We start from the raw sequence: 17,662 nt of genomic DNA, 5'->3' as shown, positions 1-17,662 counted from the left end.
CGGAGAGTTAGTTCAGAGAGGTGCAACTGCCTCTGCCCTGGGTGTTTGAGATCAAATCTGGAGAGAGAAACCGGTGCCCGCTGCTTTAACTCTCTAATTGCTGCTCTGCTTAGGGCTGGGAGGGCTGACAATGTAACTGCCCCAGACCAGCTGCCAGAGTTTAGGGTGCACCGCTTTCAGGAAAATCATTATTTATCTCCATACGCCTTAAAATGCTGCTGTGGGTCGGAAGCTGCAAGCAGATCAGACTATGGTTCAACAAATCGGGTTTTAAGGTTCTTAGTACTAAATCAGAAGTGCTGTGGCCACAGACCTCAGGTTGCCAATGGGGTACACCCACGCCCCAGCTCAGATTTCTTCAAAACACGGTGACAGGTTGATTCTGCACCAGCACCCTTTACGCCAAACCGGGTGCTGCCTACTTGCCCACAGCGGGCTAACCCTCTGCCAGGCACGTGGGACAATTTGACAGAAACGTGACCACACGCCTGAGCCTAAACTGGGTCAGACGAGCATCGCTGGGTGCTCCAGCAGCGCGCTGGTCCACCTCTGCTGAGGGCAGAGCCCCATCCCTGGGTGGCCGTGCTGCGGGCAGGCAGCAACCTGTCCAACCTGCCCCTGGCTCATCTGCCAGGGAGGGTTCAAGGGGGTGCCTGTGAAACCAACAGAGGAAGTTTCTACCCCACAGCTCGTTGTTTTTTTGATTCTGTAACGCTGCTTGTTGCCCTCATTGTGCTGATGCAGATGTTGGTAAGACTGTGCACTGAACCCGATGGCTGAAGTAAGCAGGGTTAAAAACACCTTCTTTTGGGAGGGGGGAATTATTAAACAGAACTACCTCCAAGGCTTGATTTACAGTCTTCCAAATGTTCATACAGACTGACATGAGGGGCGAAGACCTGAGCCACGGGGGTGGGCAGGCAACTGCTGGGGAACAGGAGATTTCATGGTCTGGTTTTGTCAATAAAGCCAACGCCTGGTGGAACTGCAGCCAGAGCCCTTTTGCTGCTTCTTGCAATAGCTGTTCTCTACCTGGCACGCTGCACTTGGACCTTTCACGTGATGCAGGACTGAGCTCTCGTATGTACTTCGTATTCTTCATCTGAGCTGCGTGTACCACTTTGACTCCTTCCTCCCATGAGACAGGATTTTATTGGCTTGCAGATTGCATTCTCTCTGACATGGATTTCTTGCATGCAAATCAAGAAGTTGAGAGGAAGACAAGGTAATGAATATGCTAAGCATGGAAGAGCCGTATATTGTTATGGTTACGTTACAGTGCATTTAAAGCAGAAAACAATCAAATACAAATATTGCAGAACCAAAGCCTAGCAGTTCTGCATCAAAACATATGAGAACAAAGATGCGCTGCTGCAGGATTTAAAGTTCTACTAAAAATAAGTGATTATGGCTTAAAATCTTTATTGAAAACAAGTGGCTATAATCTTTAAATTGTTTAGGAAAAGAAGAAATTAATTTCCATATTTTGAATATTTCTGCCTTGTTGCAGATTCCTTCTTTAGGATGCTGAGAACAGCATTGTTATATGGTCAGATGAGAGGACATAGGGAGGTGGAAATTTCAAAATAAAACTGCAGGAAAGGTTAGAAAAAGGTTGTGTTTAATGATTCTGTTAAGTCAGTAAATGTAGGCATCATCAGTACTTGGTCAGTACAGGATTTCCACATTTCTGACTGCCCAGCCTTGAACATCAAATATGTGAGTCTCTTCCCTTCTTTATTCATCACTGAACCCCTGGATTATAGTTCAGCTGGAATATTCTCCCAGTTCTGAGGGGAGAGTGGTGGTGATTTATCTCAGTATGTCCCCCTATAAATAACAAGATAGCCATAACCAGTGCGTCGCTTGCTCTCCTGCCCTGGTTCTGTCCGAAGGTTTTCCTGCTTCACCGAGACACGGGAGCAAGAGGGAGCAGGGCTCATTTGCAAAGCAACCTTGGTGGTGTGATGCTCCGAGCATCCCACCAGGATGCCTCAGGGTGGTAAAGGAAGAGTCCGGCTCATAACTGGGTTTCTGTGGGAGATGGGCAGCAGCCTGCTGAGCCCAGGCAGCTTGGTGCCTGAATGCTGGCGGCCAGGGAACTGGGATAGGGAGAGCTGCTGGGGTGGGAGGAGTTAGGTAAAACCTGAGATCTGCTTCTGTTCACTTTGGAGCCTAAACTCTTCCACAGAGCCATTGTGGGAACGATGGCTTCCGCCTTGCTGACTTGCTGCAGCCCTGGATGTCACCACTGTTTCTCCCATCTTTTCCTTAGTGCCTTCTTTTCTCTTCTCTCAGACTTCCAGAATTTCTGAAGGAAAAGGAAAGGAAGGCTGTTAAAAATGATACCCCAAAATGCAGCTTCCATTTTGAGCTGTCTCTGCTATCAGCAGTAGTGGTTCTCTTTGACAACACAAAGTGCCTCACCAAGAAACCCAAGTCACACAATTCTGTATGTATTTTGTATCTTTTTTAGAAATACTTTCTAATTCATTAAAATGAATGTATGCAATCATTAAAACCACTTAAAAGGCAATCAAATCAGACGGAACCTACAAAACTCTTCTCTGCAGTCTTTCAAACAGAGGTGAGACACAAATTATTGCTTTCTCCTTTTTTTTTTTTTTTAATCTTTCCCCAAACACACACCTAATCATTTTTGTTTCTGTGAAGCTGCGTCTCTTCTTGCATTTGCTAACCAAATTCATTGGGTTTTTTCCTAGGTGACTCACTGATAGTAAAACTGGATCTTACTGAGAGTTTTGCCCGAGTAGGAACTTAAAGGATTTTGGCCACCCCGTGTTGAAAAAAGAGCACGTAGATTTTTGTGTGTGTGTTTGCATATACGTTATACATATATATATGTGTGTGTGTATATATAAAAATCTGTGAAAGTGCATAATTTCTTGGCTCTCATCCTAACCTTTGTGCAACTGGGTGCTGGGATCTGGATATTCAGTGTGCTTAGCAGCACTTTTTAATGAAGAGGTGTTTTCTCCCTTGGAGCTGTCATTCTCTGCCACATCACAGACTCTTTCAGACAGAAAAATAATTGGCCACTTTCTCCGAGCGTGGAATCGGAGAGCCCCAGGGACGGCGGGGGGAGTGCTCAGCGAACCGGGACAGCGGCTCATGGTGGCGCCCACCAGTGTCCCCCTCACCTGTGCTGGTGCCACTTCCCGGGCGGGTCCTGCCCTCAGGGGCACCACCCGCCCCTGAGCACTCGAATGAGACCTGGTAGATGGTGCCATGAAATGTGACAGGCAAGACCCAAAACCCCAGAAGGAGAAAGGTGAAACAAAACGGACAATTATTTCCAGGGCTGTTCAGCTACCAGATGGAAATGCAGGCTGGCTTTGCTTTTTTTTTTTTTCCTTAAACCTATGTAATTTCTGCCTGGTGGGATGGCTTTTCCATGTTTGCAGTAGGATTTTTATAATTTTGCCTTAAAGGTGGGGTTTGAGCAGCATTTATTCTACTCAGGAGCTCCTAACATCCACCTTTCATCAAATATCCCCCAGAGCTGTTAGCCTTCAGAAATAACCAATGCAGTAAAAAGTCACCCCTCAGGACCTCCCACTGCACTACACAGTGGAGGACCTCCTCCACTACACGGCACGTAGAAAAGTGATGAAATAAATGGTCAAGGCGTCTACACAGTCTTTGAGCCCCAGGTGGACATTAAGAGCACTTGCTTGGCAGGAACATGTGAGTATCCCATGCCAACCAAATACTCAAACACAAATACAACGCAGCTTACCCTGTCTTGCAAAGTAAGCTACTCTGGGTCCCACTCTGCCGCTTGCAAATGACTGCTCATTGCCCTGACCACTCCTGTTATGACAGTGCAGACCATGGCCCTGTGACGTCCCTCTCCTTTTCCCAAGAGATGGTGACTGAAGGAAGGATGGCCCGTGCCCTGCTCGGCTGCCGGTTGCCATCTGCCCCATGCGGGGAAGGCTCCTGCTCTCTCGTAGCTGCCTCGACCGAAGGAGAAGCGTGTCCTTCGCCTTGCTGTGATACCTCATGGGCTGACTGCTTAGCTCTGACTGGCTCTCACATGTCATTTAGGAGAAAAGGCTGGACAGTGAGCTGGAGCAGCAGAGGCAGGAATTTGTCCCAGGAACCAAGGACAGCCGTCCTGCAGGTACTGCAATGTCCCCTGCAACCAGGCTGGCACCAGGAGCACGGGCTCAGGAAGACATCAGTCACCACCCCACGGGATGGAGGGGCACAGCCCCCTGATCTCTATCATCATGCTGGGGCTCTGTATTTTACCTGACCCGTTGTTCCACAGCTGTCAAACCTACGCCTTAGGCTATATATAAGGGTAAGTGGAAGGTGGGATTTTAGATTGAGTAGGACTGAATAAGGTGTAAACTAGGCAGAAATGTTGCCCTGATAGTATTCTGTTTACCAAGGCCTCCCCACCCTGTGGACATCAGGGACTGGCTGCTCACACCAAGCCCCTTGCGACTTTTTAACGGGTCATACTAACGGGGGTTGTATTTTAATTTAGATCAACACCCAAAACAAAAGATCAGAAGACTTTTTTTTCCACATCCATTTCATGTTCATTACATCCATTCCTTTTCTGCCTTTCAATCCATAGCTGTGGGCAACAGGGGAACCAGTGACTGCCTGAAACGTGAATAGTGGAGAAAGGAGAGAATATAGTCAAAAAATTGACAAAATCCACATTTGTGAGATGGTTTAAGGTTCTTCTGTGATGTTGCTCATTTGTCTGTTCTCATCTGTGTAACTCAAACTCTTCAAGCTAAAATTTTCCCCCACTAATGTGCTAGGAATCAACACAATCATCTGTGCTAGAAAAAAAAAGCCGAAACAGTACTCATATTTCACTCGCTGAAGTTAATTGGACAGAAGTGGTGCAGGGATCCTTTCACATTGTCCTTGTGTCACCGAGAAGCAAATTATGGTGGCAAAAGCAGCTATCTGTTCTGTTGTGAGTGGTGGGTGGGCTTTTTGGGGGCAGGGGCGGAGGCGTAGGTCACATCTTTTTTTATTTCTTCATAACGTCACTTAATTCTGGTTTATATGTCCTAAACCTCTGCTGATATAGATATATATATTAAAAAAAAGAAAAATGTGACGGACAGTTCTGTAGGGCTGGCTGCATGGCAAAAACTCTTCCTGCGGGGAGTGAGGAGGCATCTCACCAGGGTATCCACAGCCGTTTCCTCCTCAGCTAATGTTTTTGCTGATGGAAGTTTTTTTGAGTGTTTGCTTTCTTTCTTTCTTTCTTTCTGGCCATTTAAGCGGAGCGGGGCGCCAGTCCCGGCCTCCCGCCCCCGCAGCACCCCCGGGGTGGGGAAGTCGCGGTGGGGGGGGGACGACACCAGCGGCAGCTCTGCCCGGGCTGCGCGCCCGGGAGGGCGCAGGCTCCGCAGGTGCGGGGCACCTTTGAAACTCCCGCTCCTGCAAAGGAGTTTCCGAGCCGAAATTCACGTGGCAAAGAAAGTGCTCATTTGCTTCGATTATTTTCTAAACGACCCTGCTCGCCTCCGCCTTTGGTCTCGCCAGTACCCAGATGGGTAATTTTGGAGCTATCTGCGTGCATAAACTTGTTTTGAAGGCGCAGGGCTCTGCCGGCTCAGGTACTTAAAAACGCTTAGTGGGAATTAACAGCTGAATGGGGAGCCCTAAGCACCCCGACGTGGCATCACATGCGACACGGGGACTTCAAAGCGCCCGGCGTTAATCCGGCCCGATCGCCCGCCACCGCCCCGCGATGGGGCTGGGGCTGCAGCGCTCGCCGCGGCCACCTGCCCGCCGGCCACCGGTCCCCGCCCGGGCACACGGCCGGTCCCCCGCAAGGGCTCACTCCGGCGCGGCGCGGGCGGTGGGGGGGGGGCGGTGGCAGCGGCGGTTTCTGCCGGCCCTCCCCGCGGTCGGTGCGGAGGCGGGGGTCGCCCGGTTCTTTCCGCAGGTCGGAGGATGTGGCAGCGATATTTCTAAAACGGGGAAAAAAAAAAAAAAAAAAAAAAAAAAAAAAAAGGAAAAAGCGAGGACGACGTGGGGGGGTGGGGGGGGTGGGGTGTCGGCATTTGCCCCCACCCAGCGAGTGGGGTCCTGCTCCCGACCGGGACCGCTCCCCGCCACCGACGGCCCCGCCCTCCGCCCCGTCCAGGCGGCTGCTGCCGGCCCTCGCAGCCGGGGAGACCGGGGCGGGGGGGTGTCGATGCGGGGCTGGAGCTGCCCCGCCGCCTCCCGAGTAGGCACCTTCGGGACGCGGTCCCCCCTCCGCTGGGCTCCCCCCCGACCCTGGTCACCCCGCTTGGTCCCTGTCACCGGCCCTCCACCCTCAGCAGGCCTGGGCCGGTTGGAAGGAAAGATGCCGGTTCCATCCCGCCCCCGGTAGCAACGGGCTGCTGGTGGAAACCGGGGCGAGCAGCTCGCGAAGCCGAGCCCTCCCCAGGAGGGGAACCCTACAGCTATCTTCTCACCTTCCCAGAGAGTACATATGTCGTCCCCGTCCTGCTTTCTGCTTATTTTTATAGCGGTCTCGCCCGTCACGGCAGTTATTTAATATGTGGTTCCCTGCTAGGCCTTGCTGTTTGATTGCTGTCACAAATGATACCAGGTGAAATTCCTCATTGCTTCTGCAATTACACAGTAGCCCACTGCTACTCGCTTTTCCAGCCCCTGGAGTTAATTGTTTTCCCACTGTAAGCCTCGTACTGCATGCACATAGAGCAAACAAAACCCCAAACCCTCCAAAACTCATATTTCTCAGCTATTATGTTATCAGCAGGAAATATTTCATGGCTCTGACATCATAAGCCCCGAGCAGCATGAAGTTTATCAGGGCCTTCGCATGATGAAATTGTACTTTTTAAAGTGTTAGAACAAAAAGCAGAACATCTTTTTACGGGATTTAGGCTGCTAATTTTAATTGCTGGGATTTAAACGATGCAGATGAATCCAGGCTCTTTCAATGGTCACTTCTGATACAAAGCAGGGCAAACCAGCCAAAATTAGCTGTTTAAAACTGTCTGTAATAGCTCTGTAAATACAAACAGGATCAAAGTGACCAGATCTGTGGCCGTCACACCCATGTCATGGATCCTGTTTTGTTCTCACATCTCTATTGCATGACTGTCAGGCTGGCAATAGGCACAAATCTATAAGCGTGTAAGTGATCCTGCTTTAAAACCAGGGAAAAGGTGCTAGGCATCCCTCATTAAACTTATTGGAGGGTGAAAAGGCAAGCATTTAAGGAGGGCTCTTTGGAGATCCCTATGCATGAATAATACAAAATATGAAATGTTGCTTATGTTTATGGTTGGGTTTGTGATCCTAATCTCAGTCTCTTCCTCTCCTTAAGTTTCTACAATTCCATTGTAGGTTTCCCAAATATTTGTCAAAATGACAAAGGCATCTGCTTTACAAAGACTTGTACTTTCTCAAACATGCTTTTTTTTTCTTTCTTTAGGCAATAGGGTACCATAGGCCCAACGAGACAGAAAGCTGTTTTGCGGTCTTACCTAGCAAAATTATCTATTGCCAAAAATTCTCTCCAAGCACTGAATATGTTTATCCTTGTCTGTGCTTATACTGCCATATTGTACCGAATAGGATCAGCCCTTGGCTAGTTTTTACTAACCATTGCATTTCCCTTTAAATTTAAAATCACAGATAAACATTTTTAGGTGTTATTTTTCTTTGAAGGAGGAGAAAGGAAGTGACCAATAAGGCTGTTTTGAATACCACTTTCTTTTCAAATACCGAGTTGTTTCCTCCAGCTCCTGATTCACTGACTTCTGCATGTTCTTTCTGTTTCATGTACCTCATACCTCGGGTAGAAAAGGCTATTGTTTACTTTCTCATTTTTATAAATTACTTATTATGGGGTTTATGCATACTTATGTCCATTTTTAATTGTGTATGTCTGTAATCTGCCTTCTAAAATTGGTTCTGATAGCTAAGAAAGAGGCAGATAAATTTAAATAATTAACAAAGGGTAAAATTGCTGTTAATGTGGCACCATCCCCAGTTAATATTAAAGATAATAGCTCTCTGGTTTTGCAGGGTCATTGATTTATTCTATGTAAAGTCTATCTATATCTGCTTCAACAACAGTCAGCTCTATTTTTTAGTCCTTTTGGGTTTGAATTTTCCCAACCTCAAAGTAGATTTTAAGCTACCCTTCTTCTATCTTCTTGACTGTATACATCTGCACACTGTAAATCCAACTTGGCATAAACTAAAATGGATTGATGGTCTTTGCAGCTATAGCAGAACTTCCTTTCATCAGAAAATAAAGAGCATTTTCCATTAATTTAGTCTCCTAACATTCCCACAAAAGGGTTGGCTGTTGTCTGCATTTGACAGATGAAACAACCTGAGCACTGGAAGGGTGTCACTGGCTTCTTCATAAAAATAGCCCCTGAATTTAAGCGACAAGCTGAAATGCTGAGCCTTGCATGGGCATATTAATACCTTCTTGATTTCTCTGAGTGCTGTAAGCATTCAACAGCCTTGCAAAGAAAGCTGTCAAAATTTTCAAAAGGAAGCACTCACATATGACTAGCTATGTCTGAAAAAATCTGATATAGTGATTTTAAAAGTGGCATTGAAAGATGGTGGAAAAGTATGAATGCATTTAAAAGTATCCTCCTTCCTTTGCCTAGTCAGGTACTCTGTATGTAGCTGAAGAGGTGCAGAAAAAAAAAAAAAAAGCCGGACCGCATGACTGGAAAAACAGAAAATCTGCAAAGTCCCAGCACAAATTTGACACAAAGCTGAAAGTATTGAAGCCCTTTGGGAAGCAGATACTAACAAATTGATGAGAATGTCCAGAAACTGACAGCTAGTTTTTAACCCAAATCAGGACAAGGAAAAAAATTACTTCACAGAAACTATTCAAACGTAGTGCTCAGAAAATACCCGTCAGTCCTGCCATGGTGGCAGCAGGACTTCAGGAAAAGACTTCAGTGATGGAATAGCATGGCAGGTGATTCTGATAAACAGAATTTTTAAGGTGTCCATATAGACCCAGTGGTGTGTGTATCCATATCCATACTTATAAGGATAAAGAACATATATGGCTATATATGGCGATATATGGATTTCCATATATATATATATATACACACACACATATATATATGTGTACAACATCCTGATAGCATAGATTTTATGGTTCCCAACTTCTTTTCCCCTCTTAGGCCCTACTGAGCAGGGTACTTCAGTCGAACAGTTTCAGTCCCATGAGTCCAAGCAGTTTGTTGAAGATGGGGCTGTTTTCCGATATGCTGACCTCCAAAGAAGAAGGTGCTCAATCTCAGCCCGAAAGCAAAGGATGAAATAATACAGTATACTCTGACACCACTGTAACTTTGGCTGCAGAAAATGAGCTCTCCTGGAAAAGCTTTTTTTGAAGTTGGAGACGCTCCTTGTTTGAATAAACCCCAGAGTATATTTGAATAAAGCCCAACAAAACAAGATAATCTGTAACCCTTCAAAGACCTACATTTTCTTTCAACATTCTTTTTGTGGTTTGGAGGTTATTTTAGTAGATTTACGAACCTAACGTTCTCCTTTATGTTTCACCCGAGTCTGCCGTTTCTGCAGACTTATCTCTAAGATAGCATCTAAAAGGTTGCGGGACCCATTGAGAAATCTCCGGTCCCACACATGACTGAAACATCCCGCAGCTTCCTACCGCGAAGACCCCGGGGAGATCGGGGACAGGGAGCAAGGATGGAGCCGGTTTGCAGGGGACCGGGGGGCGGGTGCAATCCCCCGGCTGCCTCCCCGACCCCCAGTGAGGGCAGATTTGCAGGCTAAGGGAATGATAAATATTGAATCCCAAGAGCTTGGCTGGTGACTGCGGTGGTAAATTCAATTTGCGGGGTGCGAGGGGTGGGGGGAATTACAGCTCTTCCCGTACCACCGTGTGGAGTGAATGAACAAGCCCCCGACTCACAGGAGGTTCCCTCAAACCGAAGCGCCGCTGAAACTCCGGGACGCCGTGCCCGACGGGGCTCCCTGGATGGGGGGGGCAGCAGCCGGGCCCCGGCCTCCCCTTGAGCTGCGGGGTGAGCGGCAGGGATCGAGGCCAGGCTGCTGCTCTCCTTAGTGCAGCTGAAAATAACACCGAGTCTGGAAAGAGCTGGATGAATCCTTCTTTCGTTAGGGAGAGCCTCACCCCAGGCGTATTTCGAACCAAACTGAAAAGCTCTCCCTTTCGCAGGGTGGACACGGTTTTTTCCGCGCCCCCCCCGCCCCCGCCAGACAGTGCAATCCGCAGGAAACCTAAGCAACATCGAAAGCTTTTCTGCCTTTCTCTGTTAAACGCGAGCTCAGCCGAGTTTGGGAGGGAAAAAATCCGCAGCAGCCTTGAACTAAGCGGCACCTGTCCTGCGAGGATGTTTTAAATGATGGCACCCTTTCAGTCTATGATCTTGTAAAATTAACTCCCTTAAATCCTACCTAGTAACTCGGTAAAATCTCCGTCCTTCCCTACCCTATCCCAGGAAAAGCAGAGCCCGGGGGAGCGGGCTGCCGGAGCGGAGCCCCGAGAGGGGACCGGCCCCGCCGAGCACCGCATCCGGGGCTCGCCGGCTGCGGGGAGGGATGCGGGGGTTCAGCTTCCGCGGCTCCCGGCGGGATGCTCCCCGTTTTGTTTTGCTTTCAAAGCAGGGCTGCCCGGCCGGGCTCGGCTCCGCTCCTAACCCCGCGGCGAATGCAAACACCTTGCCGAGACGGAGCCCGGGGAAAGGGCGTCAGCGGGCAGCGACCGGTCCGCTTCGTGCCGCAGCACCGGGCTTCTCCTGCACTTTTTTGTTGTCTTCCCTCGGTCGGACGAGATCAACGCCAAAACTGGGTCGGTCAAACGTTATGCCGGAGAGAACGTGTGGTTAGAGCTGAGGGCGGGGGGTATTTCAGTGCCGGCTCTGATCAGCCTGTCCTAGCCTCCCGCCTGTGGGCACAGCAGCGGCCGGTTCCCCCGTCTCTCGGCTCCGATCGAGCCCCGGCTGACCTCCGAGCCGCCGGTGTCCGTCCCCCGCCTCGGCGGGCACCGCCGGTCACCCACCGCCACCCGCCTCCCTGCGAGCCCCTAACTTGCGCCAGAGCCGTATCCCAGCAGGGCTCCGCCTGCGCCGCCGCCCCGGAGTTTGGCGGCCGCGGTTAATTGTTGGCGATTTATTTCGGTTGCCCCGACGCGGCCACGGCCCGTCGGGAGCCGGAGGGGCGACGGCCGGGCGGGCGGCAGAGTTCGGCTGCTCCGGCCCGGCCGCTTCCCCGCGCCCGGCGGGTCCTTCCGTCAGGCAACGAAATCCTCGCCGTTCGGCGGGTCCGGTTAAAATTCATCCGTGAGGAGGAGGCAGGTTCGCGCAGCGCTCCCTGCGAGCTGGCCGGCGGCGAGCAGAGGGCGAGGGGGCCGCGGATTTGTAGCTGCAAATGGTTCACGCAGGCTCTGCCCGCTCCGCCAAACCACACGGGCGTCTACACCTTCCCAAGTGCCATTCCCTTACCCTTTGGGGCGAAAGGCTCCCATTTTTGATTATTTATTTTTTTTTTGCGCCAAAAGAAAGCGCCAAACAGATCTGACACCCGCCTGAATTATAAATCTGCCTTCCCGGTGAGAGATGCTGAAGGGGAACGCGGGTTGCGAGAAACCGGCTGCCGAGTTCCCGACGACTGAAATTGCGAACCAGCCCGCCGCTTCTCACGGAGACGTCCCTGATAAGGTGAAACGTGTCACCCCCATGATAACGATGCTGCCCGGGGAGGTGAGAGGGGGGAAGGCGTCTGGTTGGGCTCAGCTGAGGCACAAGCCAAATTGTTTGAACGGCAAGACGGCCACCGGCGGGGGGGTGATGGGTGGTAGTGTCACCCGCCCCGTCTCAGCGGTCCGGCGGATCGCCGCCCTCCCTCCCTGTTGGGTGCCGGTGCTGGGACCGGCTCTCCCCCCGTTTTCCCTTCCGTCCCCATCCCTCTCTCCCCGCCGCGGATCCTCCCCTCCACGCCCGAGCGGCTGTGCGCCGGGAGGACAGTGCCACCTCGGCAAAAAGGTCTTTTTTGGGGGGAAGGGTGGGAGAGAAATCGGGACACTGCGGCCACCGCGGGTGATGCGGGCACTCCCCTCACTCGGAGCGGTGCAGGGACACGGGGCGGGCCGGAGCCCCTCCGGTAGCCGGCTGCGGAAAAGTGGGGCTGGGGAGGTGGGGGGGGGGACGGACACGACACACCAGAGTCACAGGTGACTTGTTCCAATTAGTAGCTGTCTAATTAAATTAGTGTCACGCGGCCCAGCCAATGGGCCGGCGGGGGTGGAGGGCGGCGATGAGACAGCCCGGCGCAAGCCCCTCCCCGGCGGCCCGAGGAGCCCGGCTCGCCGGTATAAATTTCCTCGGCGGAGCCCCGCCGCAGTGCTGCGCGGCCGCGGGTCGGGGTCGGCAGTAGGACCGGGAGGGCTGCTCTGCCGCACCGCCCGCCGAGGATGCAGCTGGGCGAGCCGCTGCTGGCGGCGGCGGGGGGGGCCCTGCCGGGCGCCCCCTTCTACCCGCTGGAGGGCGGCGGGCGCGGCGGTGGGACCGGAGCAGGAGCGGGTTCTAGCGGCGGGTCCCGCGGGCCTCCCCGGCCGGGGTCGCCGCCGCGTCTCGACTTGGACAAGACACCCAAGAAGTTCGGGGCGGCCCCCGCCATGCTGGGCGAGGCGGAGGCGGGCGAGCCGCCCTTCGCCGCCCCCAAGCCAGACGGCCGCAAGACCACCCCCTGCGGGGAGGAGGAGCTGCCCCCGGCCGCCGCCGCCCGATACTCCATGGACAGCCTCAGCCCCGAGCGCTACTACCTGCAGTCCCCCGGGCCGCCTGGCGCCGAGCTGGGGGGGCCCTGCGCCCTCTTCCCCTACCCGCCGGCGGCGCAGCACGGCACCGTATACCAGCCGCCCGGGGGGCCCCGCTACCCCTACGGCTCGGTGCTGTCGCCGGGGGGCTTCGCGGGCACCGTCTGCCCTCCCGGTGGCCGGGCGCAGTTTGGCGGCGGCGGCGGGTACCAGTACGGACAGGCGGCGGCCGGCGGACCCCTCTACGGCCCCTACCCGGCGGGGTCGGGCTCCTGCGGCGGGTTAGGGGCGCTGGGGGTGCCGGCCGCCGGCCCGGGGCTGCGGGCGCAGGTCTTCCTCTGCAACCGGCCCCTCTGGCTCAAGTTCCACCGGCACCAGACGGAGATGATCATCACCAAGCAGGGCCGGTAAGCGGGCAGGGAACGAAATAGAGGGAAGTGGGGGACTCCCGGGGCCGCGCCGTGCCGGGCTCTCCCGGGAAGGAGGTGCGCGCCCTCCCCGTTGGTGGTGGCTCTGGCCCCGGGATGCTTTCAACAAAAAGCGTCTCTCCCAATTTCCTCGTACCGGGCGCGCCGGGAGATGAGACGGGGGTGGGCTGGGGATCGCCGCCTGCCTCCCTGGTCTCCTCGGGGACGGGAGCCGGGGGGGACGGGGCACCCCGCGGTCGGCTCCAGCTGCCGCCGGGGCCCGCGCCCCCTTTCCCGGCCCGTCTCGTATGCGGTGTGCTCTTCCTCCCCTCCCCAGGAGGATGTTTCCTTTCCTGAGCTTTAACATCACCGGCCTCAACCCCACGGCCCACTACAACGTCTTCGTGGAGGTGGTACTGGCGGACCCCAACCACTGGCGCTTCCAGGGGGGCAAGTGGGTGACCTGCGGCAAAGCCGACAACAATATGCAAGGTAGGTGGAGGGGTCTCCGGGGCTTCCCCGCTACCTTCCCCCCGCGGATTGTCTTCCCAGAAAGGGTTCTCACTTCGCCCTCCTCTGGAGGGGCTTCCCCACCGCCGGTATCCCGCTGCGGGCAGAACTGCCTTTTTAAGGCTGTTTTGCAACTTTTATTTCCCTCCCCTGCCCCGCTGCTCCGAGCTGCCGGCGGCGGAACAGAGCGTCTGTGGCCGGCGGCCGCTTTAACGGCTTGTTTTTCCCCAGGCAACAAGGTGTACGTTCACCCCGAGTCGCCCAACACCGGGGCTCACTGGATGAGGCAGGAGATTTCTTTCGGGAAACTGAAGCTAACGAACAATAAAGGTGCTAATAACAACAACGCGCAGGTAAATAATGGGGGGCGGGGGGGGGAAGGCTGGCTTGAGGGGCTCTTAGTGGCACAGGCGGGGGGGTCCTGGGGTTTCCGAGCTTTACAGTATTTATTTAATCAAGCTGCTGGATCATTGTTCCTGTGGCTTGTTCCGTTCTTGAACTGATCATAGACCTTATTTTCTTTTCTAATTGCCTTCAAAAGGAGAAACAATGTCAGAAATAGATGTGTGAATTTCTTTGGTTTTAGCTAATATCTCTATCTCCGGAGTTGCTCAGAAAGTGGGAGTATAGCTGATAGCTCCTGATTTCTCGCATTTACAGGTTTTTAGTATATTAGTAACCTAGTGAAACAGGGCTACAAGCTGTGAATCATCTCCCGTTAACAGTTAAAATTGCTCCATTCCCAAGTCAAAAGATTACAATTTACAGGAGGAAAATGTCAGGCTATAAAATAGATCTTTTAATGTTAGACACAGTTTGTCTAAAGATCTTGCCTCTTCTGTGGTTTCTTTTAGATGATAGTACTGCAATCTCTACACAAGTACCAGCCCCGGCTTCACATTGTGGAAGTGACTGAAGATGGTGTTGAAGATCTGAATGATTCCTCAAAGACTCAAACATTTATTTTCCCTGAAACGCAATTCATAGCAGTTACAGCATATCAAAACACTGATGTAAGCATGGATGTATAAAATGACAATTAAGAATAAAATTGTCTTGTGGGTTTAACATCTCATTGTACTATATTCTGCTTTCACTTTTAGATTACTCAGCTCAAAATTGACCATAATCCTTTTGCAAAAGGCTTCAGAGACAACTATGACTCGTAAGTACACTTCTGTTTTCTCTTGTAGCTGTATCTGCCTAGGAGGTATGGTTCTGGCCTGAAATGTGTGTGGAAGAGTTTCTTTAGATGCTACTTCAGTTATTCAGAAGTAGTATTACTTACACTGGCAGCTTTGCTAGCTGATGTGGTCCTTTCAAAGACATTAAATGTCTCTAGAAACATTAAATGTCTGTTTAAATAGGTACCGTATTGTCTTGATGACCTGTATTTCAGCAGGCTTCTGAATTTTTGTAGAAAACTTGTACTAACAGAACCTAACTGGCTTGCAGATTGGCAGTAGTAATCAAATATCTCCACAGAGCCAGGCAGCTTTTTCAAACTGTCAGCAGAAGACTTGCCTAATGCTCACTCTCGAGCATCGAATGGCCTCTGAAAAGACAGAGCTGTATATAATACAAGTATGGCTTCTGTGAGGAAGGTGCTGTGCCCCATTTAAAATGGGCTGGCTGGCAGAGAACAGTATATACTTGTAGCAGCAATACTATAAATTTTATACTGCCCTAGGAAAGACAACTGGAACTCCTAAATTGGATAAAAATGAACATCCAGTTAAACCTAGTTGTGATTCTAATTAAGAAATAACTCAGTTTCTTCCCATTTTGTTCTACTATCTTCCTGGAATTGTGAAGAACAACACTCAGTATTTCTCTTTTATGTTGTAGCATGTACACAGCTTCTGAAAATGACAGATTAACTCCATCTCCCACGGATTCTCCTAGATCCCACCAGATCGTCCCTGGCGCCCGATACAGTGTCCAACCATTCTTCCAAGAACAGTTTGTCAACAACCTGCCCCCAGCCAGGTTTTACAATGGTGAGAGAACCGTGCCTCAGACAAATGGCTTGCTCTCCCCGCAGCAGAATGAAGAGGTGGCCAGCCCTCCTCAGCGGTGGTTTGTTACGCCTGTACAGCAGCCTAGTGCCAACAAACTGGACATGAACTCCTACGAGACGGAGTATTCCCCTAGCACCTTGCTCCCATATGGCATTAAATCCCTCCCCCTTCAGACATCCCATGCTCTGGGGTACTACCCTGACCCAACATTTCCATCCATGGCAAGTTGGGGAAGCAGGGGCTCTTACCAGAGAAAAATGGCAACAGGATTACCGTGGACCTCCAGAACAAGTCCTCCAGGTTTCTCTGAAGACCAGCTTTCCAAGGAGAAGGTGAAAGAAGAAATAGGCTCATCCTGGATAGAGACTCCACCCTCCATAAAGTCTCTAGATTCAAATGATTCTGGAGTCTACACGGGTGCTTGTAAGAGAAGACGGCTCTCCCCTAGCACTTCCAGCAATGAAAATTCACCGACTATGAAATGCGAGGACATAAATGCTGAGGACTATAGCAAAGACACTTCAAAAGGCATGGGCTACTATGCATTCTATACTAGTTCTTAAAGTATCCTTTTATTCCAATTGGCTATTTTTTTTCAGGGTGGCCTTGGTTTTTTTGCATTACAATTGCCAAAAAGACTCTTGCCTTCCACCTTGAATTGTTGTGTGCAATTCTAAAGAAGGTGCCAAAGCTTTTTGACTGTTGCAGGTAATGAAGTAGGGAAAGAGCAAACTGTGGTAGAATTCTTCCCCTCTTTTAGAAGGAACCACATGTGGCAGCTGTAAGCAGGAGTGTAGATTTTTTTTACAATGTGGCTTATTTATTGGAGACACTAAAGTGTGTACAGTTTGGCTCGGCTCAGAGGCCTGATCAAATCTACGTGCTCCTGAGCAAGGAAATAGGGGGGCTGGATCCTAAATTTAATTTTCTTCCCTGCCTTGCCCCTCCGATAAAAGGGGGCTGGTTGCAGGGAGCTGCACAAATGCTATGTTCTGCTTTAGACTGAGCTGGCTTCTTCAACCCTTGTCTGCAGCACAGTTAGCTGAGTTGGATATCGCTCAGCTAAGGCTTTGTTTGGCAGAAGATGGCCAAAGTAAGGCCTGCTTGCCAGGCAGGGTTTTGACTCGAAGGTCTTGTGCTAATGATGGGGTTACAATGACCAAATCTGACTCTTCTTAGTTCAGAACTTGCATTAAAAAATAAAAAGCCTCCATTCCAAAAGCCTAACCTTTATTGAGGTGGCAAAAAAAATAGTGTACAGTTGTGTTTTGTCTAGGTACACTGTAGAATATTGTGGAATCATGTATAAATAGTTGACCTGTAGCTGTTCAGTCAGAAGGACCTCCGGTGGTGCTTTGAAGTTCAAAAGGCTTTTTTTTTTTTTTTGGTTAATCAAACTTAGCATATGGAGCATTATGAAAAACATGAACAAATTTCTATATATGTGTATGTAAAGTGACTTTTTTTCAGCTGCCCTGCACAAAACTGGAAGTGATGTAACTTACCCATTCTTCTTGCCTATAGTTTCAGCCATTTTAAACTGATCAATCCTGGCGCACTGGCACACAAACTTCTCCTGACAAAACTTGGTTCTGTTTTCTTTTTCTATGTACATAGTAGTAATTTTTAATAAATGTGGTGGTGCCAGGGGGCTGCCTGGCTGCCTCTTCTTTGCCTCTATTGGGTATCCCAGCTGGGGGGAGGAGGAGGAAGGAGTGCAATCCTTGGGGCTTGAGTTGTCTCCAAATCTAGCCATCCCTTGCAAAGTTTCTCCTTTGCTGCTTCATCCCTTGCTTGGATGCTGCTATGTGTGTGCACGGTGGTGGTGGGTTTTTTTGTTGGTGGTGTGGTTTGCCGCAGTTCTGTGCATCCTCCACGCTCTGAGCCCCTGGCTTGGCCCAAAAATG

The 17,662-nt window shown here is 51.0% G+C and overlaps 1 protein-coding gene across 4 annotated transcripts; it reads left to right on the top strand.

The window, feature by feature from the left end:
• The first annotated feature begins 5,552 nt into the window (after positions 1-5,552).
• Positions 5,553-17,406, top strand: EOMES (eomesodermin). Of its 4 annotated transcripts, none has more exons than XM_063325223.1 (7): positions 5,553-5,618; positions 11,561-11,762; positions 13,562-13,716; positions 13,966-14,087; positions 14,589-14,747; positions 14,838-14,899; positions 15,583-17,406. In XM_063325223.1, the coding sequence occupies exons 3-7, from the start codon at positions 13,566-13,568 to the stop codon at positions 16,316-16,318; spliced, it is 1,230 nt and encodes a 409-aa protein (XP_063181293.1). In that variant the 5' UTR covers positions 5,553-5,618; positions 11,561-11,762; positions 13,562-13,565; the 3' UTR covers positions 16,319-17,406. The 4 variants fall into 4 exon arrangements, with proteins under 4 accessions (XP_063181293.1, XP_063181292.1, XP_063181291.1 ...); XM_063325222.1 differs by lacking the exon at positions 5,553-5,618 and adding an exon at positions 10,702-10,852; XM_063325221.1 differs by lacking the exon at positions 5,553-5,618 and having other exon boundaries at positions 10,885-11,762.
• The last annotated feature ends 256 nt before the right edge of the window (positions 17,407-17,662 follow it).

This window comes from Chroicocephalus ridibundus, chromosome 2 (genome assembly GCF_963924245.1).
Source record: "Chroicocephalus ridibundus chromosome 2, bChrRid1.1, whole genome shotgun sequence".
Classification (NCBI taxonomy): domain Eukaryota; kingdom Metazoa; phylum Chordata; class Aves; order Charadriiformes; family Laridae; genus Chroicocephalus; species Chroicocephalus ridibundus.
The sequence above is the reverse complement of the archived record's forward strand: the minus strand, read 5'-3'. Positions and strand labels throughout refer to the sequence as shown.

Excerpts from the sequence above, each read along its gene's own strand:
- EOMES (XM_063325220.1), top strand. The coding sequence starts at position 12,473 with ATGCAGCTGGGCGAGCCGCTGCTGGCGGCGGCGGGGGGGGCCCTGCCG. Across the intron at positions 14,088-14,588 it reads CTAATAACAACAACGCGCAG|ATGATAGTACTGCAATCTCT; the intron begins GTAAATAATGGG and ends GGTTTCTTTTAG. Across the intron at positions 14,748-14,837 it reads CAGCATATCAAAACACTGAT|ATTACTCAGCTCAAAATTGA; the intron begins GTAAGCATGGAT and ends TTTCACTTTTAG.